The following is a 27,971-nucleotide window of genomic DNA, read 5'->3' as shown; positions in this document are numbered from 1 at the left end:
ATTTTCTGGTTATGTCCAAAGATGGTTAGAGGACTAGGGGTAATGGCACAGCATCTGAAAATGAGCTTTTGGGAGGGCATGCCACTATCTCAGTGTTGGGAAACACCACCCTCTCCTGGCAGAGGGCGACTGCTCTAAAGCCAAGCTTGCTTTTCTTTCTTTCTTTTTTAAAGATTTACTTATTATTTATACAGTATTCTGCCCACACGTGTGCCTGCCCACCACAAGAAGGCACTGGATCTCATTACAGGTGGTTGTGAGCCACCATGTGGTTGCTGGGAATTGAACTCTGGACCTTCGGAAGAGCAGACGATGCTCTTAACCTCTGAGCCATCTCTCCAGCCCCGCCGCCCCCCCCCAAGCTTGCTTTTCAATAGCCATCTTTGAGACAGGGTTCCTGGATGTTCAGAACTTGCCCTCTTCTGACCTCAGCAGGCATCAGGCATGTATATGGCGCACAGGCATACATGCAGGCCAAATACTCATACACATAGAATACAATAGATAAACCTTAAAAAAACAATACTGAAACTGCCAGGCGTGGTGGCACACACCTTTAATCCCAGCACCCAGGAGGCAGAGGCAGGCAGATCGCTGTGAGTTCAAGGCCAGCCTGGTCTACAAAGCGAGTCCAGGAGAGCCAAGGCTACACAGAGAAACCCTGTCTTGAAAAACCTAAATAAACTAATAAAAATAAATAAATACTGAAACCAACTTTAACCTGGTGTATATAACTCCATTAATAACACAAAGTTTGACAGGCATAGGGTACACACTTTTAGTCCAAACACTCAGGAGGTAGAGGCAGGTGGATCTTTGTGAGCTCAAGGCCAGCCTAGCATACATAGTGAATTCCAGGACAGTCAGGGCTATGTAGAAATTCTTCTGTCTTAAAAAAAATTATATATATACACACACACACACACACAATCTCCACAGAAGATACAATCACAGCATTAGAGCAAATATTTGGCTATTTCAGCAGCAAGTAAGAGAAAAAGTTGTGTGTGTGTGTGGGGGGGGGGAATCCCCAAAAACGTAGTCTCAGTTCAGTTCCAAGGAGGGATTATACACCACGTTCCCCAGCTAAGCAGGAACACACCAGACAGGATTGTGCTCTTTACCCTTGAGGAAGACACTTTTTCCTCAGAAAGTGATTCTGCCATCAGTAGCTGGCCTGGTGTTACAAGATGGTTCAGTGTAGTTCTAGGGTGTTTGACAGTGAATGGAAATGTGTGCCGTGAGCATAAAAAGTAGGAGGTTCCATTACACACCTGGCTGTTGAATTTCAACTGGAGGGATCCTCACACACCCAACCTCTCTTCATCAAAAATCAGTCAACCTATCATCCCTAATTCAATGTCTCTAAATACTAACTTCTAGGGCAAGGTGAGTTCCTTTTACAACACGGGTGGTCACTGTTAAGTTTCTAAACAATTTGGGGAACAGCTGTCCACCCTTCAAGTCAGATGAGCAGTGATGGGCCAAGAAACTGCTGTACAAGTCAGTGTATTTGCTGTGACTATCGCAAAAAGCACACAGAGCACGCATCTGGGTTATAAAAGCCCTTTTATAAAGCCATTTTTAAACAAAACAAACCAAAAGGTTTACAAAAGAAAAGAAAAAGATACAGAAAAAGAGTAATTTGCTTCATATGTCCCCAAAAGAGAGAGAGAGAGAAAGAGAGGGGAAAAAAAAAAAAAAAAAAAAAAAAAAAAAAAAAAAAGAGGAGGGGACACAATGCCAACATGCTCAACAATAAGGGGTTCTTTTCCTTATTATTTAATACAAAATACAAGCAAAGATACACATACTTAAAACAAAGTTCAGGAACAGACAGCAGTCCTGGAAATCCTCCAATCAGAGCAAAGCAGGAGTTTGGTTTTTTGTTTATGCAAATACATACAGATTGGGATATGTAAATGAATCATCACATCAGACCATCACACAATTCTACCAATGCATGTTGCATCTGTAATTCATGAATATGGTCAACAAAACCATGTTCACTTCAACTTGGGTTCATTTAAATTAACAGGAAAAAAAAAAAAACCCTTTAAATAAAGTGGTTACATTCAAACTTTAACTTCCTTAGTACCATGCTGCAGATTTCAGCACTGCTAAGGTATTGCAAGAATGCCCAACCCTCTGTTGTCTGATCATGTATGTAGCCACACTGCATGCAGTATGAGAAACAGGATGCCAGGCTCTCGGCCCACAGCCTACAGCAGGCTAGCTCTCTGACCCTTCCTGCTCAGTAGATGAAATATTAAGGACTAAAATTGAGGAAGACTAGCAATTTTTAGAACTGGCAAATGAAGTCTAAAAGATGAATCAAGGCAGACAGTTACTGAGATTGCGGCGGCTGTGTAAGGTTTGCTGCAACATGTTATGGTAAACGAATTAGGTAGAACTCTTATTTACAAGTTTTGTAACAAATACTTCCAGAGGAAAAAGAAAAAACTTCACTAACTTCCAGAAGATGAAGGTCTAATTGCCAGACATTTACAAACACGCACTCACACATACCCACACCCACACCACACTTCAGGGGTTTATACATGTTATTTTCAGGGCATAACTGAGTACTATACTCCCCAACCCACCAAAAAACAAAAACAAAAAACCCCCCAAAAAAACCTAAAAACAAAAAAACCCCAATTTACCCTCCCCCATAATCTAGAAAACCCCCCCTCACCCAATATACAAAGTGTCTGCACAACTGTAATGCTCTACAGCCACATAGAGCATGCTCAAACAGAAGTCACCAGTTTGTTACTCATTGGCATGGCAGCAGGTAGGCATACAGGATTCTGCCCCCCATAGTGGTTATTACAGTCAGCACCACTGTGAATTAGGCTTTGAACAAAAGTATAATTTATGGATTTGATATTCAGAATCATGTATTTTGTCTTCTACGACAAAGGGAAAAGGTTCAAATAGGAACATGGCTATTGACAATGACACATCCCAACACTAAAAACAAAACAAAACCCAATAAACACCCCATCTTCAAGTAACTCAGCAATTTCCTCCACAGAGAAAATGATAATATCCGGCTCTCAAGAGCAACCTGCGGCTTTAACTTTCCCTCCCCTTTGGCAGGAAGCATGGACTGCTTGTTTTTGACCTCTCTCTACACACCATGAAGTGCCTAGGGTGGGAATGTTTCTGGTGTAGCTTCCAGTGCTACAGGTAAAGAGAACTCTTCAAACAGGCACTGACTCCACAGCTTCAAGAAAGCTGTCTGTTCTTGCAGCGGCCCCTAAACCTGAGTTTTATTTACACTATTCCCCTCTCCAACCTGTAGGCCGAAAATCCACTTGTCACCTGCCATGTTCTGGAACATTAAAAACAAAAACAAAAAAAATCTTTAAAAAAGTATCACCAGGTATGGTGGCATTAATGCCAGCAGTGTATTGTGGAGGGTGAGGGGAAAATTCCCAGCCAGGCTACAAAGTGAAAACAGGCCTCAAAAAAAGTCAAGTTCAGACTATATTCATCAAAAGTCCTTCTAGAGTATAACCTTAAATTCTACTACTGATTTATATGAGGAAAAAAATGCTACTTGATAAGCATTGAAGACTGGGGGGAAAACCCCACAAAAACAATTGTTTTGAAGAAAACAAAACAAGAGTTTAAGATCAGCCATGTAGCAAGTTGGGTTTTTTCAAGAGAAGATGTTTGTGTTGGGGGGTGGGGGGGGGGAGGACTCTCATTACCCTAGAAGAAACATCCTACTGTTAGTTTTCCTTTGTAAGGTTAGTATGGAATGGGAGCTATGAAAGCAGTGAGTGTTTCAGCAGACACTGAAAAGGTATCCTTTAGGTCCTCTCTCAGGTAGAGGGTTAACAGTAGCAGTAAATTACCATTTCTGGCCCGGGGAAGAGAGAGAAAGGCTTTTCCGGAGCCTGAAGAACTAGGGTGTAGTGTGTGTCAGCAGGGCTACTGTGATCTGTTAGAGAGGTAAGCCTAGCTGAGCTTCAGTAACAAATAGGCACCTTCAAATGAACATCCCATTCCTGAGCACTGCAAAGATAATGACTGCACTGCCACTGTAGGCACACTAGGGGGGTAGAGGACGGAAAATAAGCCATGGAGGCACCAAGGGCCAGTTATTATGAGCTTTTAGCTAAGACACATGCTCATATCCTTACTAGACCTAACTGCTGAGCACCTGTTTCCAGTTGAGTCACATTAAATGTCTTCCTATTTGCATGCCTGATTCGAAGACAGTGTTATAAACCACTAAAAAAGCGAAAGCAGAGGTCATTCAGAACCTGTGTGCTTACTTGAGACACTAACCAATCCAACTAACCTGTAATTAAAAATAAACTTTCAATCTAATGAGTTAGCTTTTAAAGGGGGCTCTTAAAATCTAATCCAACACTCATTTTACACAAGTAACCTAGAAGACATTATTTCTCAATTACAGGTAGAAAAAATCAGAGATGTCAGTGCAGATTAATATATTAAAGAGACTGCTGGAAAAAAATGAGGCTGAAGTTGAAAGAGACTCTACCCACAAATTTTCATGAAATATAACCTAAGCAAAGCCCAAATGTCACTAGGAATGTAAGACTGAGTTATAAACCCCTAAAAGGGAGAGATGCCTGGTGGAAACCATGAGTGTCCTCTTTCTTTAAGGGTGGGTACCTGAGCAAGCACACTAAAGCAAATAGAATAATCTGTAATACCCCACTACGTAGCTCACAACTATATATTCCACTACATAACACAACAATCCAACTGCTTATGTTCAAGTTTCTATTTTTGGCCATGTTTAATACTCATTTATTAACAGTGCAGGGTTGAAATGACTCTCTGCAACTAGGTGTTTGTTTATTTATTTATTTATTTTTAAAGCAGATCTAAGAATGTTCTTTAAAGTGTCTTAAAAACCAGAGTAAAAATATTTCTTAAATAACCCTTTGTCCTACGAACACCTATAAGAAAATGACATTGTCTGAGACAAACATGTCCCTTAAAAAACACAAAAGCAGAATACTGAGGAAGCAAACTTAGCTTAAGTGCAGAAAAATATACAGAAATTAATCCACTAAATCTTTAATTTAGTAGCATAACAGGCCCCTTAACCTTTGCTTCTATTGGTGCATGGGGCCTGAATGTGGAGGGTCAAACCTATCACTCTATGTCCTGATGCTTTGCTAAGGTGGCACAGAGGCACCTAAAATACGGTTCGCTCACACCGTTGAGGCTCAGGCTTTTGCTCTAGGAAGCATGAACAGAAAGGAGGGGTCAGACCAACTAAGAAGCAAATCAACTCCACAGTATGGAAGCAGCAGAAGCAAGAGTGAGGTTATGTCATATCATGTTACTATGAAGAAAAGGAACAATTTAAGTATCAAAAGAAATCTGTTTCTATCCCCAAATAAAAATGGCATGGTTCATGGGCCCTTGTTTCAATTACCTGTATTCATAAAGGCTAAACTCATCCTTTGTATCTGAGCTTCACACTAACTCAAAGTTTATTTGCTTAAAACTTTAACATTGTCAGCCTATAAAGAAGTGCACTGTGAAGTGTAGACTCACCTAGCCATTGAAATTCTAAGAAATCTTTTTAAATTTTGATCACTGGAAAAATTTTATCCAAAAAACAGGATATATATATATGTATCTTTTTAAAAAAAATGAGTCAATAAAAAATATGAATGACATAAAATAAAGAGTGATTCTGGTTTTGGTGGCTCATTTTAAAAGAGACTGTTATTCAGACAAAAGGACCACTGGTTGTGAGTCTCTTGGAGAATAACAAATATAAAGTAAGGAAGCCCATACCCCCAATAAGCTCCAGGAACCTCCTCCTCTCCACAGCTAGGGAAATACGTGAGCACTGAGTTAACAATCCAGAGTTCCTGCTCACCCCCCAACTGCCTCACTAGTGTAAGTTTAGAGTCCTGATTCTTCTTGACATCCACACCTTAGACATATAAGCCCATGTCAAATGACAACTGCTCATCACAAGCACAGGAAAAGAAGTAACAAATCATTTTCAACTAAAACCTTTCTAGATTTTTGTTTTTTTGATTATTATCCAAGTTGATATTCTTTAACAAAAAGCAAAGTTTCCATAGTGTCCACCTCAAGTCTTATTGCTTTACAGCTTGGTAGTCCTTCCTTCCATTAAAAACACAAAGATGAAACAGTCAGTCCAGTGATTAATTCACATGGCTTTCACTGGGAGAGGAGAGGGACTGGCAAAGAAAGAAGACCATGAGACAAAATGGCAACTTAAACACTTCAACACACAATGGTTCTGAGAGTGAGAGACAGATAGATAAACATTATTTTAGACAAATGAAATAGCACTGAAAGCCCGAGTTAAGCCACAGCCCAAACCGTGTCCTATGTAGGTTTCCTTTTTTGTTTTGTTTTGTTTTTTAATAAAATCTCTCCCCAAACATCACTTTTAATCGTCCCCAGATGGGGCTTCATCTTCAGACCCTTCGTCTCCAGACTTCTCGAGTGGGGGACTTGCCGCTGTCTTCTTTTCTGGAGGGCTTTCTGACTCCTCATCCTCTTCTTTGGGAGAAGGAGTTTTTTCCTTTGATGCCTTAGAAGCTGTGGGGCGACCCACTTTCCCTTTGCCTTTCACTGGACTTGGTGTCACTGAAATACAGAAAGTAACAATTTGGGGAAGGAAAGAGAACAAAAAGCCTTTAAGATCTAAAAATAAAGTCTTAAATATAAAAAATAATCCCATCTCAATAGAGAGGAAACACAAGGCCACAGAGAAGACACATTAGTCCTAATGAGGACAAGGAACATCTTCTGAGCAAAAACTAGAGCCATCGGCTTTTGCAGCTCCATCACCCTCCACAGTATGATGAGGTGAGTAAGAAAACAAGGGAACTCATTAATTATGTGTGCCAGAATAAAACTGTAAGTAAATATATGGACTTTTGATTTAGTTTAACAAACTAGCTCCAACTAGGAAAGTACCTGGCAGAAGACCTGAAGATCCAAAAGACAAATCCTTACTGTCAAAGGTGGTTTTGTTTCTACTGTCACTATTGTTTTATCATGACACAGGAGAGAGACAGGAACAGAGCCTTTCCTAGCTGCTAAGAATGACCCAAGAGCAGTCAATGCTCTGTGAGCACAGTGAGGAATACTGTATCTGAAACGAGCAGGTCACACCCACTACAAGCCAAGTCCACAGGATGGAGATATATATATATTTTACAGACAGTTGTGTGCTGCCAGGAACTGAACCCAGGTCCTATAGAAGAGCAGCCAGTGCTCTTAACCACTGAGCCATCTTTCCACCCCATTCTTTTTTTTTTTTTCTTCAAGATTTTATTGTTTTTAATTATGTGTGTATGTATGTGACTTTGTGTGGGTATGCATGAGTACAGATGCCTAAGTCACCCGGGGTCACAGGTCACCCGATATGACTATGGAACTTGGGTCCTCTGGAAGCTTAATCAGAGCCATCTCTCCAGCCCTTAGCTGGACCAAAGGCACATGTGTAAAACAAAATCCCTTTGGGTTTATTGTATTTCTACCAAATACAAGGCTAGTGCTGAGGCCTAAGTTTAGTTCTTAAAATTTTTAAAGGCAGAAATGTGGTTTTACTTTCACAGGCCTCACCTGTAGCCTTTAGTCTGGGTTTGGGCATTTTCTTTTCTTTTCTCTCTGGTTTGGACTTCTTAACCATCTTTTTGTTTTTCTTTTTTGAACTGCCATAATCACTATCATCATCGTCTTCCATTAGGAAATCTTCATCGCTGCCAGAATCTTCTGAGAGGAAAGAAGAATTTCAACGTCCAACTTAAATGTATACATCCTTCCAAGTGAACAAAGGGAAAGAGTGCTGAGAATGGTTGGAGAACAGGATTTGGGAGCTAAGCATTACTGGATTTAATCAGGAGTTACACTACCAATTTGGTTGGAGTGCCCCTGGCCCACTGTAGAGTGGGTACAGTATGGACCTTACATATGTTACATGACTGACTTGCCATAATTATTTTTTAGGTTTTTCAAGGCAGTGTTTCTCTGTGTAGCCTTGGCTGTGCTGGACTCGCTCTGTAGACCAGGCTGGCCTTGAACTCACAGCATCTGCCTGCCTCTGCCTCTCGAGTGCTGGGATTAAAGGTGTGCACCACCACGCCTGGCTTGACCTGGTATTACTATTATTATTTTTTTGATGGTATTTTTAATACCAACCTTGAATAATGAAACAAGAAAACTCCATATAAAGCACAACTACACATAATCTGAACAACCTGTGGAAAAATAATCTGAATTCTGTAATGTTTTTGGCAACCTGAAGCGATCTATATTCCTCTGCCAGGCTAAGAAGCAAACTGTAAACACAGTGCCCATTACTGATGGTTATTATAGTATTTATTCAGTATTTGAATACAAATGTCTTAGAGTAGAAAACCATTATAAATAATGCATAATCATAGGTTTTCTGAGCATGTAAAGATATTAATAAGTAAAAAGTGCACAGTAATTTCTTTTAAGTTCAGGATTGGATAGCTCTATTGTCAAATTCTACTGAATCTTTAAAAAAATTCCTTTTATTTTTTACTTACGTAAATGTATGTATGTGTGTAAGATGCTCTAGAAGAGGATGCGGGATCCTCTGGAGGAAAAGCTGAGCCATCTCCCTATCCCCATAATTTTATCTTCTGTTTTCAGACAGGGTCTTACTATGTAGCTCTGGCTGTCCTGGAACTCAACTGTGTAGACCAGGCTGGCCTTGAACTCACTGAGATCTGCTACCTGAGTTCTGGGATTATAAGAATGCACCACTGCACCTAGCTGCACAATTTTATCTTTTAACAGGTGGCATCTGTCTAATTATGAAACTGGATGCAAACATTTAGCAAAATACCAAAGTTGTAAACTAGAATTACAAAGAAGGAGCAGGACTGGAGATGAAGCTCCACTGACAAGAGTGCCTGCCTAGCACACACAAAGCCTTGGGCTAGATCCCCACTTCTCCATAAAGGTGGGGGCAGTAAAAAAGCCGGGCGTGGTGACGTATGTCTTTAATTCCAGCACTCCAGGAGGCAGAGGCAGGCAGAGCGCTGTGAGTTCAAGGCCAGTCTGGTCTACAAAGCAAGTCCAGGACAGCCAAGGCTACATACAGAGAAACCCTGTCTCGAAAAACCGAAACACCAACCAACCAACCGGGAGCAGTGGTGCAGGTGGATCTACAGCTACACAGTAAGTTTAGGCCATCTAAACAAATGTCTAGAGAACAGTAGGTAACTTCACATACTCTCCTGGAAGGGTGCCTCATCATCATCTTCTGGCTCTTCCTCACTGCCAACATCTTCCAAGAGCATCTCTCTCTGTTTAGAAGCTGCTTTAGATGCTGCCTGTCGTTGCTGGCGTACATTTTTATGATCATCTTTTTCATCTTCACTGTCTTCTGCAATATAAAAGTTACTATGACACAGCAATTAAAAACAAACAAACAAACCAACCAAAAAACAGCCTTACTTCATTCAAAGAGGAATAAAATCTATCCCTAAAAATTTTTTAAGCTGGGCATGGTGGCGCACACCTTTAATCCCAGCACTTGGGAGGCAGAGGCAGGTGGATCTCTGTGAGTTCGAGGCCAGCCTGGTCAACAAAGCAAGTCCAGGACAGCAAAGGCTATACAGAGAGATCCTGTCTCGAAAAATCAATCAATCAATCAATAAATAAATAATTTAAAGCCAAGTATGGTGGTAGACACCTATAATCCCATCTAGAAGGCGAAGAGTTCAAGATATATCTATACCATAGAGACTGATTTTTAAAAATTCTTGCAGGCTAGAGAGATGACTCAGAGGTTAAGAGCACTGACTGCTCCTCTAGAGGTCCTGAGTTCAGTTCCCAGCAACCACATGGTGGCTCACAATCATCTATGTGACCTGATGGTGCCCTCTTCTGGCTTGCAGGTGTACATGCAGGCAGAGCACTGTACATAATAAATAAATCTTTAAAAAAAAAAAAAAAGTAAAGCTGAATTATGAACTTAAAAAACTATGAACACATGGTTCCTTTACTACTTTAAATTTATAACTGTTTAATCCTAAAATTATCAATTATACATGTAAACCTATGTTTACTGATTTTAGAAGCTAAAGGCAGAAAAACATTTTACAATAGGAGAGGAGGCCTTCCTTCCAATGATCTCTTTCCTAAGGTATAAAACACACAAAAATCAGTGCAGAACTACTACTCCTTATAATGAACTGGGTGACCTTTTCAATTTAGACAGGCAGAGGGGAATCTTTAAAAACATTTAGGGGAGCTCGCAAGAGTTTACCTACCACGGCGTGGACTGCTGGACATGTCCTATGAGCAGCTTGATGCAGCTATACAGCACCCGCCAGAGGCGGCGCCTGAAGCATGGCCTGCAGCGCAAGCAACACTCACTTCTCAAGCCTTCTCAAGTGCCTGAGGAAGGCCAAGAAGGAGGCTCCACCCATGGAGAAGCCGGAGGTGGTGAAGACCCACCTGAGGGACATGATCATCCTGCCCGAGATGGTGGGCAGCATGGTAGGCGTGTACAAAGGCAAGACTGTCAACCAGGTGGAGATCAAACCAGAGCCGATCAGCCACTACCTTGGCGAGTTCTCCATCATCCACAAGCCGGTGAAGCACGGCCGGCCTGGTATTGGTGCCACCCACTCCTCCCACTTCATCCCCCTCAAATAACCACAGCCAATAAAGACTCGTGTTCAGTCAAAAAACAAAACCAAAAACAACAACAAAAAACCAAAACACACACACACACACTTAGCCTGTTTGTGAACAGGCTTATAAAAATTACTCTCACATACTACAATGAATTAACTAGTGTTCTATCAATACAGTTATTTAGTCTGCTAAATGAAGGCAGGGCTGCTAGCTTACTAGCTCTAGGCTGAGCTTTATTCAGCATTGTTTTTGTGTGTTTCATACCTTAGGAAAGAGATAATTGGAAGGAAGGCCTCCTTCCCTCTTCTATTGAAAAATATGTTTCTGCTTTTGGCTTCTAAAAACATAGGTTTGCATGTAATTGATAATTTTAGGATTAAACACTTATTTATTTATTTATTTATTTATTTATTTATTTATTTATTTATTTATGGCTTTTTATGACAGGGATTCTCTACATAGCCTTGGCTATCCTGAAACTAGCCCTATAGGTCAGACTGGTTTCAAACTCAGAGATCCTTCTGCCTCTGTCTCCTTGAGTGCTGGGATTAAAGGTGTGCACCACCGTGGCCCAGCAACTAAACTTTATTTCAACCAGTGTCTCTTTCCTGGGGCTGGAGAGATGGCTCAGGGATTGGGAGCTATGACTGCTCTTCCAGAGGTCCTGAGTCTGGTTCTCAGCAACCACATAGTGGTGGCTCACAACCATCTATAATGTGATCTAATGCCCTCTTCTGTCACAGACATACATGCAGGCAGAGAATTGTATATGTAATAAATAAATCAATCTTTAAAAAAAAAAAAGAAAACAAAAGCAAAAGCAGTTCTTTCCTGAACTTTTAGGTTTCCCTATTTTATTAAGGTATAGTAGTCATACTTCTAAGGGTCCCTTAAGTCTTGCTTTAGTTAATGTTTTTCTTCTTAAAAAGACAAAAACAAAAACTAACCGACCAAACAAAAACAGGGCACTGAAGAGTTGGCTCTTTAAATAAGAGAACCCAGGTTCAGTTTCTAGCACCCATGTGATGGCTCATAACCACCAGTAACTCCAGCTCCTTTTCTGGTTTCTGTGAACCCAAGACATGTACATGGTACATAAACATACATGCAGGCAAAACACTCATACATATTAGAAATAAAAACACAGTATACCTTTTTACATATTCATCCTTTAAGAATAAAAACATACAACACATTTTGATCCTCTCGATCCCCTGCTACTTACTTCAGCTCCCTTTGGGTCACTCTTAACACACACCCCTCTTAATTTCATGGTATGTGTGTTTTAATAAACTAGCAAGTCTAATTACTGCTGGCATGTGTGAATGGGTGGAGGCCTTCCACTGGAGCACGGGCAACTTACCAGTGATCACTTTTCAGTAGCTACTGACTCTCAGAGTTCCTAAGCTATAGTTGGTTGGGTTTTGTGAGGCGCTCTCCTTCATAGTCAATGCTTAACCACTTCTAGTGCCAAAAATCTCATCTAGAGACAAGTAGAGAATAAAGCTGACTATGGCAGACCCTAAACTAAATTGAGTCAGGTGAAGTTGTGATTAATAAAAGTACAAAGCACTCAAAAACCCAATAAAGATAAGAAATTAAAATTAGAGCTCACAAGGCAAGTAAATGCCAACATACACACGACATTATTTTGGGCCTTTAGATAGCAGCAAGGAAGGCAGAGCACCTTAGCAGAGTAAAGGGAGCAGAACGTTGTCCATCCTTCATATTTTTGTTCAACACCAGTCATGAAAAATGACATCCAGGAAGACAAAGGGAAGGCACACTGGTCACAATTAAAGAGGCCAAAAGCAGTAAGGAATACCAAACTCAATCCTCAAGAGCTAGAGCTAAACAACAATAGGATTACACTTATCCACAGAGTTCCTGACTCATTAAAAAAAAATATATTTTTACCCCTTTCTTAGTTTTGTTTTATTACTTACATTTTCTCTATGTAAGTAAGCTAGTTGTCCTGGAATTCACTATAGTAGACCAGACGGTCCTCAAACTCACCTGCTTCTACCTGCTGAGTTCTCCTTATGTAACCTTGGTTGGCCTTGTACTTTGCAGCAATCCTCCTGTCTCAGCATCTATAATGCTGATATTATAGGCATATTCCACCATACCTGATTTGCATTAATGTATTTTAAATTAAAATTAAATTATTTAAATTATTACACTTTCCCCCCTTATGGCTATTGTTTCACAAGGCATTTGCTTAGCTTGCTTTAATTTCTTTATACATATACAAGCAGGGCATGGTGGCATGCATCTTTAATCCCAGCACTCAAAATACAGAGGCAAGAGGATCTCTGTGATTTGGAGGTTTATATGAGTTCCAGGACAGCCAGGGACACATGGTGAGACACAACAACATAACACAATAAAATATTTAATTAAAAAAATTTTTTAATTATTTTTTTATGAGCTATTGCAGGATATTTGACCACAGTGTAAACCTTGAGATTGTGGGTTTGTTTGTTTTTCGAGACAGGGTTTCTTGGTGTAACCTTGGCTGTCCTGGACTCACTTTATAGACCAGTTTGTCCTTGAACTCAAGATATTTGACTGCCTCTGCCTCCCCAATGCTGGAATTAAAGGCCTGCATCACCATTCCCAGTCTGAGATTGTGTTGTTTACTAGAAAAACCTGTTTCTAGTTGTGGTGTGGCTCAGCCCTAGCACACACCTTTAATCCTAGAGCTTTCTACTTAAATACTGTAAACAGGATTAAACGAAGTCAACCACAGGTCAAGAGGTGGAGCAAGCAACCAGTTGATAGGGAGTGAACATAAGAAAAAACCATAGAGAATAAGAGAAAGATAGGTGTGAGCTACCACATGGGTGCTGAGAATTGAACCCAGTGCTCTTAACTGCTGAGCCAGCTCTTTAGCTCTCCCCAATAAAAAGATTTTAATCTCAATTTTGCATGAAAAGGACCTGTAGATATTTAAAACCCAAAACAGCCATCAGGATAAAGAATAATTTTTACCTTCGTGAAACCAGAATGATTGCATAACCCCAGTACTTGAGAGTATCTTACTTACAAAACTGCAATAAATATGACTTACCTGCTGAGTGAGAATCACCCTTCTTGGTCTTCACATCTTTTTCTTCTGAGTCTTCACTGTAAGGCAAAAAGAAAAGGAAAATGCTCAAAAGTCTTAGATCCAAGGCCAAACAGTCACTCACTGGGCAGGTTATAGTGACCTTGTCTTGAAGGGGGAAAAAAGTACAACCAGATTTCTGGTATCAGAATTAAAACACTTTAATCCTTTCATGTATAAATTGTTCAGACAGGTGCTGAGAAATAAAACTGCTTCATTATTCCCTTACTGTACAGGGGTGCTAGTGAACAGGTTTAGTTTTATTCATCACAGAAAAACAAACTGAGTCCCAAGAATGAAGCAGAATTTAAAATCTAACTTATGATCAAGTGTATGACTTTCTCTAGTTATTTCAATGAGCAAAGTCAGGGGAAAGCTCAATTTTTAAAAAGAAATGAATAGAAAATTCAACAAAACATTGATTGTAGGTTTAAGATCAATCTAAAGGCTAGCCTGAACACTGAGACCCTGCCTGAACTTACCAAACCCAACTGAACAAACAACAAAACAAAGAAAAAATTTAAGCCATATATAACAACACTGTTGAGATGCTGTAACAAACATAATGTTCAGGCTCCATTATTAGCACTACAATAAGAAACACAATTAGGGAATGTGAGAGTAAAACTCAACAGGGTAGAGCTTAGAACTCCCCAAGCTTTGGGTATTACTCTGCTTTTGATCTGACTGAAGAGGAACTACAATGAAGTGTCAATGTCATCTCAGATAGCAAGTTACAAAGTTAAAATACTCTTTGGCTCATGCTCTTAAGTTTGAGAAAGCAGCAAGAAGCATTCCTGGAGCTCACTTCTGATCCAAAGCTGAGACCAAGCTGCTCTGGGAATGAGGCTGACCTGCAGGCTTGAAGTGAGATCCAGGCTGCCATAGGAACTTCATCCTTTTACAGTGCAAAGACTGCCTCCACTCTAGAGTTCTGACAATGTAAGTAAAAAGATAAGAACAACGATGCCTCCTACCTGTCTTCTTGTGAATTTTTTCCAGATCGTCTCTTATTTTTAGCCTCTCGGGGAGATGACCGAATTTTCTTAGCAGGAGGGCCTGAATCTCTTCCATAATCTTCATCTAAACAAGAAAATAAAACTCAGTTAACTATTATAATGCTTACATGCTGAGACATCCCCTTATAGTTCCTTTGATTAAAGGGGGAAGGAGGGGCGCACTGGAGCACAGGCTGTTCTTCTAGAGGACCTGGGTTTGACTCCCAGCACCCACATGGTGGCTCACAACTCTAGTTACAGAGGATCTGTACATGTAGTAAATAAGTAAATAAATCTTAAAAAACAAAACAGACCCAAGTAAGACAAGGGCAGTGCCTAAAATTCTACAGCAAGCCTCGTAACAACATTAAAACAACACAAGCAAAATTTTATTTGCATGTGTATGTTCATGCCTGACACGTCATAAGTACAGAAAACAAAGGACAATTGTGTGAGTCAGGCTGGACATCAAGCACCTTTGCCTGCTGAGCTAAACTGCAGTCCTTCAACTATAGTTTAAAAAGATGAAAGTCAAGAAGAAAAAGGTCAAAACAGCTGCATGCCAGCTTAAGGGATGTTAAGTATCAATTCTACGTTTGTGTCCTTAACTGTAAAATGAAACAGGAGATTCCATAACAGTGTTAGAACAATTTCTGGCATGTAGTACAATTAATGTTTGTATTACTTCAGTGACAGAATTATGTATTGAGTTTTTAATTCTTTATACATCTCCTTATAAAGTAAAATAATAAAGTAAAAAACTAGTTGAGACCACTAGTTGCTCTTTTAGATGATAAGGGTTCAAATCCTAGTAAGTCCAGCTCCAGGATCCGATGCCCTTCCATGGCATCCACAAGCACTGCACACTTGGTGCACAGACATAAGTGCAGACAAACTCCCACACACATAAAATAAGAAAAGTTTAAAGTTTTAATAAAGTAAAATTAGATAATAAAGGCTCATTTCACTTCATTATGCAAAAAGCACAAGTTCCTCAGGCACAGATTTTATTATAACAATTGCAATAATGACACAAGTTTCTTGTTTGAATCAGGGTCTTGCTATGATGTAACAGCTGGTCTGGAATTCTTGGGCTGAAGTGTGCCACCTGTCTAGGTTTCCTGAAGAGCTGGGACTACTGGCTCACATTACTGTGCTTAGTTAGCAGTAGGTATTTAAAGAAATAAACACTGGATCAGAATTACTGGACATTTAACCTTTGGATACTAAAACCAGACAAGGGGGGAAATTCAGGTGCTTATTTCAATGATTTACAGGAAAAGGCTACAGGCCAGGCACAGTGGCACACACACCTGTAATCCAGTAATTGTGAGGTTAAGGCAAAAGCATTTTGAGTTCAAGGACAGCCCAAGCCACACAGCAAACCTTCTCACAAAGATAATGGGCAAGTTCATGATTTGTTTGACACAGACCACTGGGTAATTTTAAATAACAAAGACTTCTAAAAGCATGGCCAAAAGCACATAAGCTGACAGTTCTGTCAGAACAACGCATGACTTGTAGAAAATCACAAAACATACCTGCATCATCTGATTCCTGAAACTGTGAGTAATCAACGACCTTCCTATTTCTGCAGAAAGAGACAAATTTAAACAATTAAAAAAAAAAGTATGATTTCTAAGACACCAAATACACATTTTAGTCTTATAAAAAGAATACTTAAGCCAGGCGTGATACCTTTAATTCAGTTCTTGGTAAAGAGAGGAAGGCAGAGACTCTGCCTCAAAAAACAAAAAACCAAAATGAAACAAAAAACCTCTCCGACTTATAATACCTTAGTGACAACTTAAACACTGTTCTTCTCAAGCTGTACATTTTCCCCTCCCCCAAAACACAGCTGGCAAGTGAACCTGTTCACCACATGTATTCGTTATACATAGACAATGATATCCACAGGCCAAAATTTCAAGTGTTATTTTACTCATTGTCTCTTTCTTTCCCCCCTATACGTAGCCCTGTCCTGGAACTTGCTTATATAGACCAGGTGTCCTTTAACTCAGAGATTCTCTTGCCTCTGCCTCCACAGTGCTGCAATTAAAGATAACAGCCACCAACTATTCTTACTGTTATATACACAAACACTTATACTTGAAAAAAATGAGATTACTGCTAGGCAAAAAACAGCCTTTAAGGTATAATATAATTACGCTATAAAGCACCCAAATTATGTTAAGACTAAGCTTTAGAAGAAACATTTTACTTATGTAGTCAAAAGATGCTTAAAAAAAAAAAAAAAAGATATCCATAGGAGCTCACACAGACTGAACCACCAACCAAAGAGCATGCATGGACTGGACCCACACATATGTAGGCACCCTACACATATGTAGCAGATGTGCACGTTGTTCTTCAATGTCAGCCCCCTAACAATTAAAGCTGGGGCTGTCTCTGACCCTCCTGCCAGCCTTTGGATCTCCTCAGTAGGAGAGGATGAATCTAGTCCTGTGGTGACTTGGTGTGTGTGTGTGTGTGTGTGTGTGTGTGCGCGCGTGCGCGCAGAAAAGAGGTTGGATAGGGGAATGGGAGAAGGTGTGAGGGTGTGACTGGAGAGGAGGGAGGGGTGGCGATCAGGATGTAAAGTGAATTAAAAAAAATAAATAAATGCTTTAAAAAGATGTATTTTATATATGTGTGTGTTATCTATGTACATACGTGTGTACCACATGTGTTCTAGTACCCATGGAGAGTACCAGATCTGGAGCTGGAGTTACAGGTGGTTGTGAGGGTGCCTAACTTGGTGTTTGCTTTGAGACAGGTCTCACTGTGCAGCAAAAGCTGACTTCACACTTAGAACTGTGCTGCTTCCTGTCTCCACTGCTACAATTACAGATGTGCACCACACCCAAACAATGCAAATTTACCTTTAGTTTTGTTCTATGAAAAATATGAAATCTGGAGATGATTTTGAAGTATACAGGAGAATGTGCATGGGTCATATACGGCATTTCATATAAGGAATTAGGAAAGTGTATTTGGATGCTTGTTGTATTAGGGCCAAAGTACCTTTTCAATAAACTCAGTCTTGTGAAACTCAAAACTGAGAAAAATGTACCATGATCAAAATCTAAAATTTAAAAGGAGGATTACTTAAGTACAAGGGCATGAGATCTATTCCTAGCAAAAACAAACACAAGTCTTATCAAAATCCTAGTAGGGAGCCAGAAATAGTGGTACACATCTGTCACCCCAGGCCCTAAGAAGGGGGGAGTCTGAGGTGGATTGGGCTGCAGAGAGCCCTAGTCTCAAACTGCTGCTCTTTAAATGTCAAGTGGAACTAACTTTCCAGTTGAACAGTAACTACCAGAAACATAAGCAAATACAGAATTTCAACACAGCACAGATGACTGAGCTAAACCGAGTCAGGGCTCTACCACAAATTACTATGTCCTTGAGTAAGGGATTTCCCCTCACTGACCATGTTTTCTTAACTGTAAAATAGGAGGAATACTACTCAAAAGTGGTGCTAGAGATATGGCTTGGTGGTTAAAGTGGCTCTTGACCAGTTCCACTCCTAGCAGGTGGCTCACAACTCTTCTAACTCTAGCTGTAGAGAATCTTGCCCACTCCTCTGGCTAGCTGCACAGGGACCTGCCTGCTCTGGGTTAAAGGCTTGTCCCACCACACCTAGGAATACTAAATCTTAGAACAAAGCTACTCAAGAGTGCCCCAGGAATGAGTGCTAGGCAAGTAATGACCACCTAATAAATACCCGTTGGTATTACTTCTGTCTTCCTACCTTTTTTTTTTTTGATTTTTCAAGACAGGGTCCATCTGCGTAGTCTTGGCTGTCCTGGACTCCATTTGTATACCTCACACTCAGAGACTCCCCTGCCTCTGGCTCTCAAGGGTTGGGATTAAAGGCGTGTGTTACCACCTCCCAGCATCTAGTTCATCACTTTTATGCTAACTTATTTCCAGCTTTATAAGGCAGTTTCCAAACTTTCCTTTAGGTTGGGAAAAGTAGCTCTTTTATTTTTCAATCAGTTCAGAAGAGGGCATCATAGCTCTGAAACTGGAGTTATGGACAGTTGTAAGCCACCATTGTGTGGGTGCTGAGAATTGAACCTGAGTCATCTGAAGAACAGCCACCACTCTAGCCCCAAACAGTATTTTAGAGCCATCAATTGAATTACAGCAACTTCCTTCACTCAAGTCAACTCGAGTTCCATCCAAACAAATTAAAAAGTCTGTACTAGAAAGAAAATCCCCAACATAAAGAAACACGCAGCACAAGAACCTACCCACCTCAAGCAACCACAAGTACTCACTTTCACTGAGAACTCTGCCTACTTATATTGAAAATGTAACACGAAGCTAGAAATGATGACATATGACTACCACCCCAGTGCTGGCGGTGCAAACAGGAGGATTACCTTGTTCTAAGTGTGAGCTCAGTCCCGTCTATACAGAGAGATTTTGCTTTAAATACAAAAGAATGTGCCTTTGGGACCAGGGTATTTATAACTCAGCAGTAGAATGTTTTATTAGTGGCTCCCCACCAAATGAAATGGGAGTTGGGTAGTGCTTGTTTACAATGAACTATTTGGTACTGAACATGGGTTAAGGATGAAGTAATTTAAAGGTAACAGGATTTTTCCCTTTTTAAAAGTTTTTCGAGGCAAGATTTCCCTGTGTAGCCTCAGCTGTCCTGGACTCAGTTGCAGACCAGGCTGGCCTCGAACTCAGAGATCCGCCACCATGCCCAGCCCGTGACAGGATTTTAATAGTAGGGCATGGTAGTACAATTGTTCTATCAGTATTTGGGAGGTAAAAGCAGAAAGATCAGGTCAATATCTTCAGCTACACATTTAAGTTCAAAGCCAGCCTGAGCTACATAAGATGCTGTCTCAATACTCCCACCCAAAGCAATAATTTCTACTAAATAGGGACAGAATGTTGAGGGCTGGTAAAACGGGAAAGGCATCACCAGCTCTAATGACCTGAGTTCAATATCCAGGACCAACACTGTAGAGGAGGAGAATGACTCCCACAGTTGTCGTCCAACCTCCCCACGCACCTTGCAACACATACACAGTATACAAATAAATGTGCAATTTTTCTTAAACACACACACACACACACACACACGAATGTTGGTTTCACATACCAGGAATTTAATTTTTGTGTGCTGTAAGAAAAAGTATTCTTAATCCCAGCATTCTGGAGGCAGAGGTGGAGGATCACTTTGAGTTCGAGGCTAGCCTGGTCTATAAAGTAAGTCCAGGACAGCCAAGGCTACACAGAGAGACCCTGTCTCGAAAACCAAAAACGAAAAATAAAAAGACAAAGTATTCTGTCTAAAGAATGAAGAAGTACAGTGTTTTAGAGTTTGAATTTACACCGGGCGGTGGTGGTGCACACCTTTAATTGCAGCACTCGGGAGGCAGAGGCAGATGGATCACTGTGAGTTTGAGGCCAGCCTGGTCTACAAAATGAGTCCAGGACAGTCACAGAGAAACTGTCTCAAAAAAACCAAATAAATAAATAAATAAAAATAATTAGAATTTACCATGTTTTGAAATTACTTCACCAGGTTGGCCTTGAACTTATCCACCTGCCTCTGCCTCCTGAGGGCTGGGATTAAAGTCGTGTATCACCATTGCTAATCCCAGTATTTAGTTGTTTTGTAACAAGTTTCCAAGGCTATATGAAATTTAAGTAAGGAATGCTGAATTAACGCTGGCAATCCACTGTCAAATGCAAACCCTATCACCAGGACACAGAGCAGCCATTAAAAAAAAAAAAAAAAAAAAAAAAGTCCAAGGCCTCCTGTCCCCCAGCCCCCCAGTTTCATTGCATAGTTTTGGCTGTCCTGGTCGTGCTTTATAGAGCAGACTGGCCTTGAACTCAGTGACCCAGCTGCCCCTGACCCCGGCTGGGATTATAGGCGTGCATCACTGTGCCTGGCCCAATCTACAGCTCAACAGATGCTGACTGCACTGCTATTTTTATCCCAAAGTTAATTAATATTATAAAAAACTGATTTTTCTGGGGGTTAGAAGATGGCTTAACAATCAATAGCACTGGATGAGTTTGGATCCGGCACCCAAGTCAGATGGTTCACAACCACATCTAACTCCGATTCCAGAGGGCCCAACGTTCTCTTTTGGCACCATCCCTCACAGCCAAGTGCTGATTCTTCACTGGTTGGTGTTTAACATCTCATTTATCAGATGCATGAGATCCTGCAGAGCAATGTATTTCCACTTATAGTCTAAAAGAAAAAGAAAGGGCCAGGAGTGGTGGCACCTTTAATCCCAACACTAAGGAGGAAGAGGCAGGAGAATTGCTGTGAGCTTGAGGCCAGCCTGGCCTAGAGTCTAGGGTAGCCAAGAATAACACACATAGAGACCCTGCCTCGAAAAACAAAGACAAAGAACAAATAGACAATAACAGAGAAAACCTGTATCCTAACATCTAAGTTCACAATCTTTCAGGCATTTATATTCTTGTGCAAAGCTGATTATAACACATATTTATTTCTGACCAGAATTCTAACAAAATAGTTCGAAAACAAATTAGGGAAAAAAGTAGACCGCAGAGACACTTAAATATTTAGAAGAAAAACTGAATAACTATGACCACAAAAGTGGTATTTGTTTGTGCAAGTAAATGTCACATGTGTGCAGGTGCTCAAGTAAGAGATCAGAGGAAGGTCTGAGTGCCAATTCCCCTAGAGGTGGAGTTACAGGCAGTTGTGGGCAGCACGGTCCTCTGGAGAGCAGTAAGTGCTCTTAATCTCTGAGCCATCTCTTCAACACGTCCTCTTCTATTTTGGTCTAAAACATGTATGCTTTTGAGGCCAGGTTGGTCTCAAAATGGTGATCTTTCTACTTTATTGTTTGTTTGTTTTTCAAGACAGGGTTTCTGTGTAGCCTTGGCTGTCCTGGACTGCTTTAGAGACCAGGCTGACCTCAAACTCAGAGATCCGCCTGCCTCTTCCCTCCTGAGTGCTGAGATGAAAGGAGCAGACCATCAAACCTGGCTTTAAAAATATATATATATATATATATATATATATATACATATATATATTTATTTATTTTTATATTTTTGAGAGAGCAAACATCTCACTCTGTAGCCCAAGCTGGGTTCAATAAAAATGTAAACATTACTAGCTGGGCATGGTTGTGCATACCTTTAATCCCAACATGTGGTAGGGCGAGGGCAGAGGCAGGTGCGGGTTCTAGGGTCTACATAGCAGATTCCAGGACAGCCAGAGCTGTCACAAAATATCCCACACAAACCCACTAGATTTCGATAGTGATAGGGAGACACATAGAATTGTTCAGCAAATTCTGTTATAGATACTAAATTCTAAACAATTTTATCCAAGCTTGAGTCTTATCAACGAAATCCCAAAGGAGAACTTAGAACCACTCATGATCTCCAAGGTAGCTTACAATAAGAAAATTGCATTCATTTAATGGTTCTCGATAGGGAGCCCAAGCCTGCCTCTACCACTTACTGACCACATCATGTGCTCTCCCTACCGTAATCACCATGTCCTTCCTCCTCAGAGCATCCCTTAACATTTTGCTAATTTCATTTTTTCCTTCAAAGTTAATACTATGTTTTTAGTTGGTAGGCTTTGTTTTTGAGACAATTTCCACATAGCCCCTCTGTATTAGACCAGGCTAAACTCAAACTCAACCATCTACCTGCCTGTCTCCTCAGTGCTAGGATGATAAGTGTGTGCTACTATTCCTAGCCCCTAAATACTATGGTTGTAACAAGTCACTCATCACAAATTTCAAGTACCTTCTTCATGATCTAGTTGATTTTCTCAAAAGATAAAGGACTGCCAAGTAATGCTCAAAGTAAATGCTTACAATGTGGTTCATAAATAGAAAGGGGACTAAATGGTGGTTATGCCCTTCCTCCTGCTTTACGGTGCTAACACAATCTAAGATCTCAGTTATCTTTTGCACAGTGGATTTCACACTACAATTCTAACTACTTCCCTCACACCAACATTTCAATGCATTTTATCTCTCCCAACTTCCTATATTCTGCAAATATTATCAGCATGCGATCAGTCTTCACCTATGTCATCAAGAATAAAATAGCTCCCTCCTCCGGAAGGAAATAAAAAAGACAAGAACATGATGATAGGCCGAGAACAAAGAGATCACAACACTCTCCATCTGACTGAGACATCACTCTGTCCAGATTTCTCCATTTTTCCAAGATCCTGATGTAAAACTGAAAACCCTTGTTAAAATAAAAACATTTCCACAGAATCTTTTTGCTCTAATAACCCTTTTTGTTTCCTTTCTGTGATGCTGGGGTAGAATTTAGGGCTTCATGCAGGTCAGCCAAGCATTCTATCAGTAAGCTACGTCCCTCTCATAAAAACCACAACAAAAACCAAAAACAAAAAAGCAAAGAGTTTACTTAAGTTGAACTTTTTAGTGCATAAATAAGTATTTAAAAATAAAATCAGCCAGTCTGGTCTACAAAATGAGTCCAGGACAGTCAAGGCTACACAGAGAGACCCTGTCTTAAAAAACCAAAATAAATAAATAAATAAATAAATAATCAAATCAGAGCTGGGGATATAACTTAGTTGGTGGAGTGCTTGCTCATCTCCCCCGCCCCCCTCACACACACACACACACACACACACACAGAGCTTTGGTTCAAATTTCAGCACTATATACAAATTGGGCCTTAGCACCAGAGATTTGTAATCCTAGGAGGAAGTTGAAATTCAGAAACCAAAGTCCATCCTTAACTATAATAAGTTATAAATCAGCTGGCTTTATATGAGCCTGTCACAAACAGAAAAATTAACATTTTAAGAGCACACATTTGGGTGTAAATGTTTAACTCAGCAATAGAAAGTTTTAATTTACATGTAAAAAATTTTGTCTCATTGACTGGAGAGATGGTCACCTCTTAATAATATGTACAAAGCCGAGAGTGGTTGTGCATGTCTTTAATTCCAGCAGAGGCAGTGAATCTCTGAGTTCAAGACCAGCCTGGTCTGCAAAGTGAGTTCCAGGACAGCCAGGGCTACACAAAGGCTGTCTCAAGAAATAAAGAAAAAAAAAAGAGTACCCCTCTTGGGCCAGGCATGGTTCCACCTGCCTTTACTCCTAGCAGAGGTAGGTGCCTCTCTATAGGAGTTCCAGGCCAAGCAGTCCTTGGTGGAGTGAGTTCAATAAGCTATGCTTTTATAAAGTGAAGCCCCCCCCCCCCCATTCAGTCTTTGTAAGTTTATTATGAGTTTTTCTTATTTTTAGTTTTTTTTTTTTGAGGCAAATTCACTATACAGGCCAAGGAGGCACTGCACTTTCCATGTTCCTGCTTTAGTCTCCCAAGTGTTAGAATAAGCATATACCAGCACATCTAGCGTTAAGATATCCCTAATATTTTAAAAATTAAAGTCTAGAAATGGCAATCTCTTTTAAATTCACACACCTTGCTCACTGGCACATTATACACCTGAAAGTAAAGAACAGAAGTTCTAGCAGGCATGGTGGTGACACCTTTATTCCCAGCACTGGGAGGCAGAAGCAGGGGGATCTCTTGAGTTCAAAGCCAGCCTGGTCTACAAAGTGAGTCCAGGACAGCCAAGGCTACACAGAGAAATCCCGTCTTGAAAAACAAAAACAAACAAACAAACAAACCAATCAAATTTCCCCTTTAACCGGGGACTTCTTTTTTTGTTTGCTTTTTGAAGACAGGGTTTCTCCAAGTAATAACCCTGGCTGTCCTGGAGGGTGATTTCTTTTTTGTTTTGTGAGACTGGATTTCTCTGTGTAGCTTTGTCAGAGATCTGCCCGCCTCTGCCTCCTGAGTGCTGGGATTAATGGTAAAGGCAAGGCTAGCCCTGGCCTTGCATGGAACTCTGTGTAGAACTACGCTGAGCCAGTTCTCATCTTTTATAAGCAATAACCTCTTTCCTTCTTTTCCAGGTTTAAGAGTCATGAAAGCATCTGAAAGTTAAATGATCACTGTGGAGGCGGAAAAATGAGCAGAACTCTGTTAACCAGAAAATCTAGGCTCCTTAGGTCATCAACAGATGATACCCACTACTATAAATTTTACCACTTAATTTCTTAAAACTCCCTTTGAGAAAAAAAAATTCAACAAAAGAATCTTAAAAAAAAAAAAAAAAAAAAAAAAAAGCCAGGTGGTGGTGGTGCATGCCTTTAATCCCAGCACTTGGGAGGCAGAGGCAGGCGGATGGATCGCTGAGTTTGAGGCCAGCCTAGTCAACAAATATAGTCCAGGACAGCCAAGGCTACACAGAAAAACCCTGTCTCGAAAAACAAAACACCCCAAAACAAACAACAACAAAACAAATAATAGTTGTTTTGTGGAATAAGAGGTCATTTTTTGATGACCCGTAACTGCCACCTGGAATGATTAGCATTAAAGCACTGCATAGCTCATGCCCTCACCCTCTCTGAAAGGACAGTGTGGAAGGGAAAGGGCTGTTCTAGTCATCTTTTCTTAATTTAACTCTGAATAGCCACCAGACTCTTGGCCACCCAGGAGGAGAGTTGGTTAAAGTGAAATGAGCTGGGAGCAGTAGTGGCTCTCACACACTACTCAGATGCTGAGTTTGAAGCTAGCCTGGTCTAGAAAGAGTTCCACGCTAGCCAAGGCAGTACAGTGAGACACCTCCCCCCTCCCATTAAATAATAATAATGACATTGCTTCAGCAAAAGAAAAAAGTAAATAATACCTAGGTTCTAGTCCCAACTAATGTATGATACAAGAAACCTCACCTTTACCCAGGTTCAAGTTAAGCTGCCAGCCCATCCACCCCTCCACCCCGCAGTTTAGCTCACTTTCTTCCTAACCCTTAGACTATGTTGTTATACAATTAACTTGAAGCTAAGGCCTAAAATAATTGAGCTTCGGACACAAATTCAGGTAAGTCAACTTACTAACATTTCACCACAGGGGGATTACTTCCAAGTATAACAAAAATATTAATAGTGTCTGTTTCTTAATCCTAAGTAACTATCTTGAGTTGATGGTACCGTTTGGTTAGGGTTTTTTTTTGTTGTTGTTGTTGTTGTTTTTTTGAGACAGGGTTTCTCTGTGTAGCCTTAGTTGTCCTGGACTCGCTTTGTAGACCAGGCTGGCCTCCGTTTGGTTAGTTTTATGTCTCCAAAGTACTCACTATAACCTGAAAGAGCCATACCGACTACTTCCTAAACGCCTGTAAAGCTTTCACAGAACATGGTAATTTGGAGGTGCGGGTTAGAGAATGAAAAAAGCAAGCAGGTAAGTAACTCACTCTCCGTATTTCCACCCGGAGAACCCGAGGAGTTCGCAGTCCCAAACTACCACCAATAGGAGATTATCTTGTCAGGGGACACAAATGGTAGGGCACAAAACCCTTGCCAGATCCAAACCTCTCTTTGGCATTAAGATACTTCTCATAAAAACTTGGAAAGGAGAACTGGTAACTAAAGGCAAAGGAGCCTTTATAAGTAACTTCCATTGACTCGAGTCTCGGGGTCGATCGTGTGTCTGTCTCTCTCTCTCTCTCTCTCTCTCTCTCTCTCTCTCTCTCTCTCTCTCTCAGGCCTCAAGATCGGACTAAACCCCACCGCTCCACCCAAGGCACATTCCATACACTCTGGCGGACGTTAAAGAGGAGCCACACCGAGTGAGAAAAAAACTGGAAACTTCTTGAACCATGCGAATAAAAGTCTGATCGCTAGCGGAACATAGCAGTTCCTTTGCGATTAACGTCGCACGGGGAAAGAGAGGGTTACAGGAGCATCGAAGACGTGTATTGGGAATGAGGGGGGAACGGGAACCACACGGGATTTGGGTCGCGCGGCTAACGCGCACGTCCCCGAAGGAAGGGCATTTGCAAGCGGAGGGAAGGGAAAACTTGGGGTTAACGCGTTCAGAACTCCTAGGTGGGGGGGTGGGGTGGGTGGAGAAGCAGCGGTCCTTATTTTTCGGGGCGTATGGTCAAAAACTCACTTTTTGCCCCAAGGGGAAAATAAAGCATGGGTCCCACCCAGGCCGGGCTAAGGAGGCGGGGCCTTGCCGCGACACCGAGAGTGGAGGCGGGGCCGGGCGGTGGGGCACAGGCGACCCGCTCGCCAAGACGCTGGGCTTCCCGCAAGCCTTGGGAAAACGAGCTCTCGCGCGTGGACGTCCCCGGCTCGCTGACAGGCTCCCGCAGGGCCCAAGGACGAGGCCTATGGGGGCGCCCAGAGCGCTTCGCGGCGGCGACAGAGCCAGGGCGGAGGTCCGGGGCGGCCTCGGAGCCGAGCCGACCCGGGCCCAGAGGAGTGAAGGCACGAGCACGCGCACGCCGCCGCCACTGCCACTCTGCGCGCCGCCGCGCACCCACGCGCACGGGCGCGCGGGGACCCCTAGAGAAGGCCGCGCGTGGTAGTCAGGAGCACGACTCCAGGCCCGTCGCCCAGCTCCCTCGCCCGCTCCCCGCTGCCCGTCCGGCTCGCTCCGGGGCCTGGAACTCTGCACTGACCTGACAGGCCGAGACATGTTCGCTGTCGAGGCGCGTCCAAGTCGTGGAGCTGAGGACCAGGACCCCCCTCCCCGCGCACTCGGCGCCCCACCCCCCCGCTCCGGCCGGCGGGGCCGCTGCTGCCGAGCCCCGAGCTGCTGCTGCCTCCTCAAGAGTCTGCGGCTGCTTGTTCCGGGCCCCTGGATCTGACGAGCCCCCAGCTCCCCTGTCTCTTCAAAATGGATGAATCAAACCAGCCGAAAATGCGCCAAAGCCGTGGCGCAACCAAACCCGCTAGGGTTTGTGCGCTCCGCCCCTGTACGCCCGCTCATTGGTGACTTCTGTCAGGCGCGCCCTAGTCATTAGTCCATTTGAATCATCACGTTTTCCAGGCCCCGCCCCACCCCCTGGTAGGCCCCGCCTCCTCCATGGGGTCCTGTTAGTCAAGATGCACTGAGAGCGCATGGCCGCAAAACAAAAATGGTCGCCGATTGCCCGCCCCCCTGGCTTTCCACGCCATAGCTGCAGATTCGCTTGGGTTAGATCCTGGGCCCCACCCGCCAAAGAACCTGATTTTATATAGAGTTCAGCGTGGGCTAGGTGTTCGTGTAATGGATTTAATTTCTCTTGGCGTGATTATCTTGCAAATCAGGTAATTGTAAGGCTCGTGGCAGAGGGAGCAGATTCGTCACTGTGAGACTACTTCAAAATTGGAGGGAAA

General features: G+C 41.8%; 1 protein-coding gene and 1 pseudogene across 2 annotated transcripts; one reads left to right on the top strand and one right to left on the bottom strand.

The window, feature by feature from the left end:
* Nucleotides 1-5,646: 5,646 nt before the first annotated feature.
* On the bottom strand, nucleotides 5,647-27,504 carry Nucks1 (nuclear casein kinase and cyclin dependent kinase substrate 1). Of its 2 annotated transcripts, none has more exons than XM_051147357.1 (7): nucleotides 27,272-27,504; nucleotides 16,317-16,366; nucleotides 14,755-14,860; nucleotides 13,742-13,797; nucleotides 9,257-9,409; nucleotides 7,615-7,761; nucleotides 5,647-6,630 (listed from the first exon to the last, which is right to left on the bottom strand). In XM_051147357.1, the coding sequence occupies exons 1-7, from the start codon at nucleotides 27,286-27,288 to the stop codon at nucleotides 6,431-6,433; spliced, it is 729 nt and encodes a 242-aa protein (XP_051003314.1). In that variant the 5' UTR covers nucleotides 27,289-27,504; the 3' UTR covers nucleotides 5,647-6,430. The 2 variants fall into 2 exon arrangements, with proteins under 2 accessions (XP_051003314.1, XP_051003313.1); XM_051147356.1 differs by having other exon boundaries at nucleotides 7,615-7,764; nucleotides 27,272-27,498.
* Nucleotides 10,326-10,686, top strand: LOC127190387 (40S ribosomal protein S15-like; annotated as a pseudogene).
* Nucleotides 27,505-27,971: the final 467 nt, after the last annotated feature.

Source organism: Acomys russatus, chromosome 6 (assembly GCF_903995435.1).
Source record: "Acomys russatus chromosome 6, mAcoRus1.1, whole genome shotgun sequence".
In the NCBI taxonomy this organism is placed as follows: Eukaryota; Metazoa; Chordata; class Mammalia; order Rodentia; family Muridae; genus Acomys; species Acomys russatus.
The sequence above is the reverse complement of the archived record's forward strand: the minus strand, read 5'-3'. Positions and strand labels throughout refer to the sequence as shown.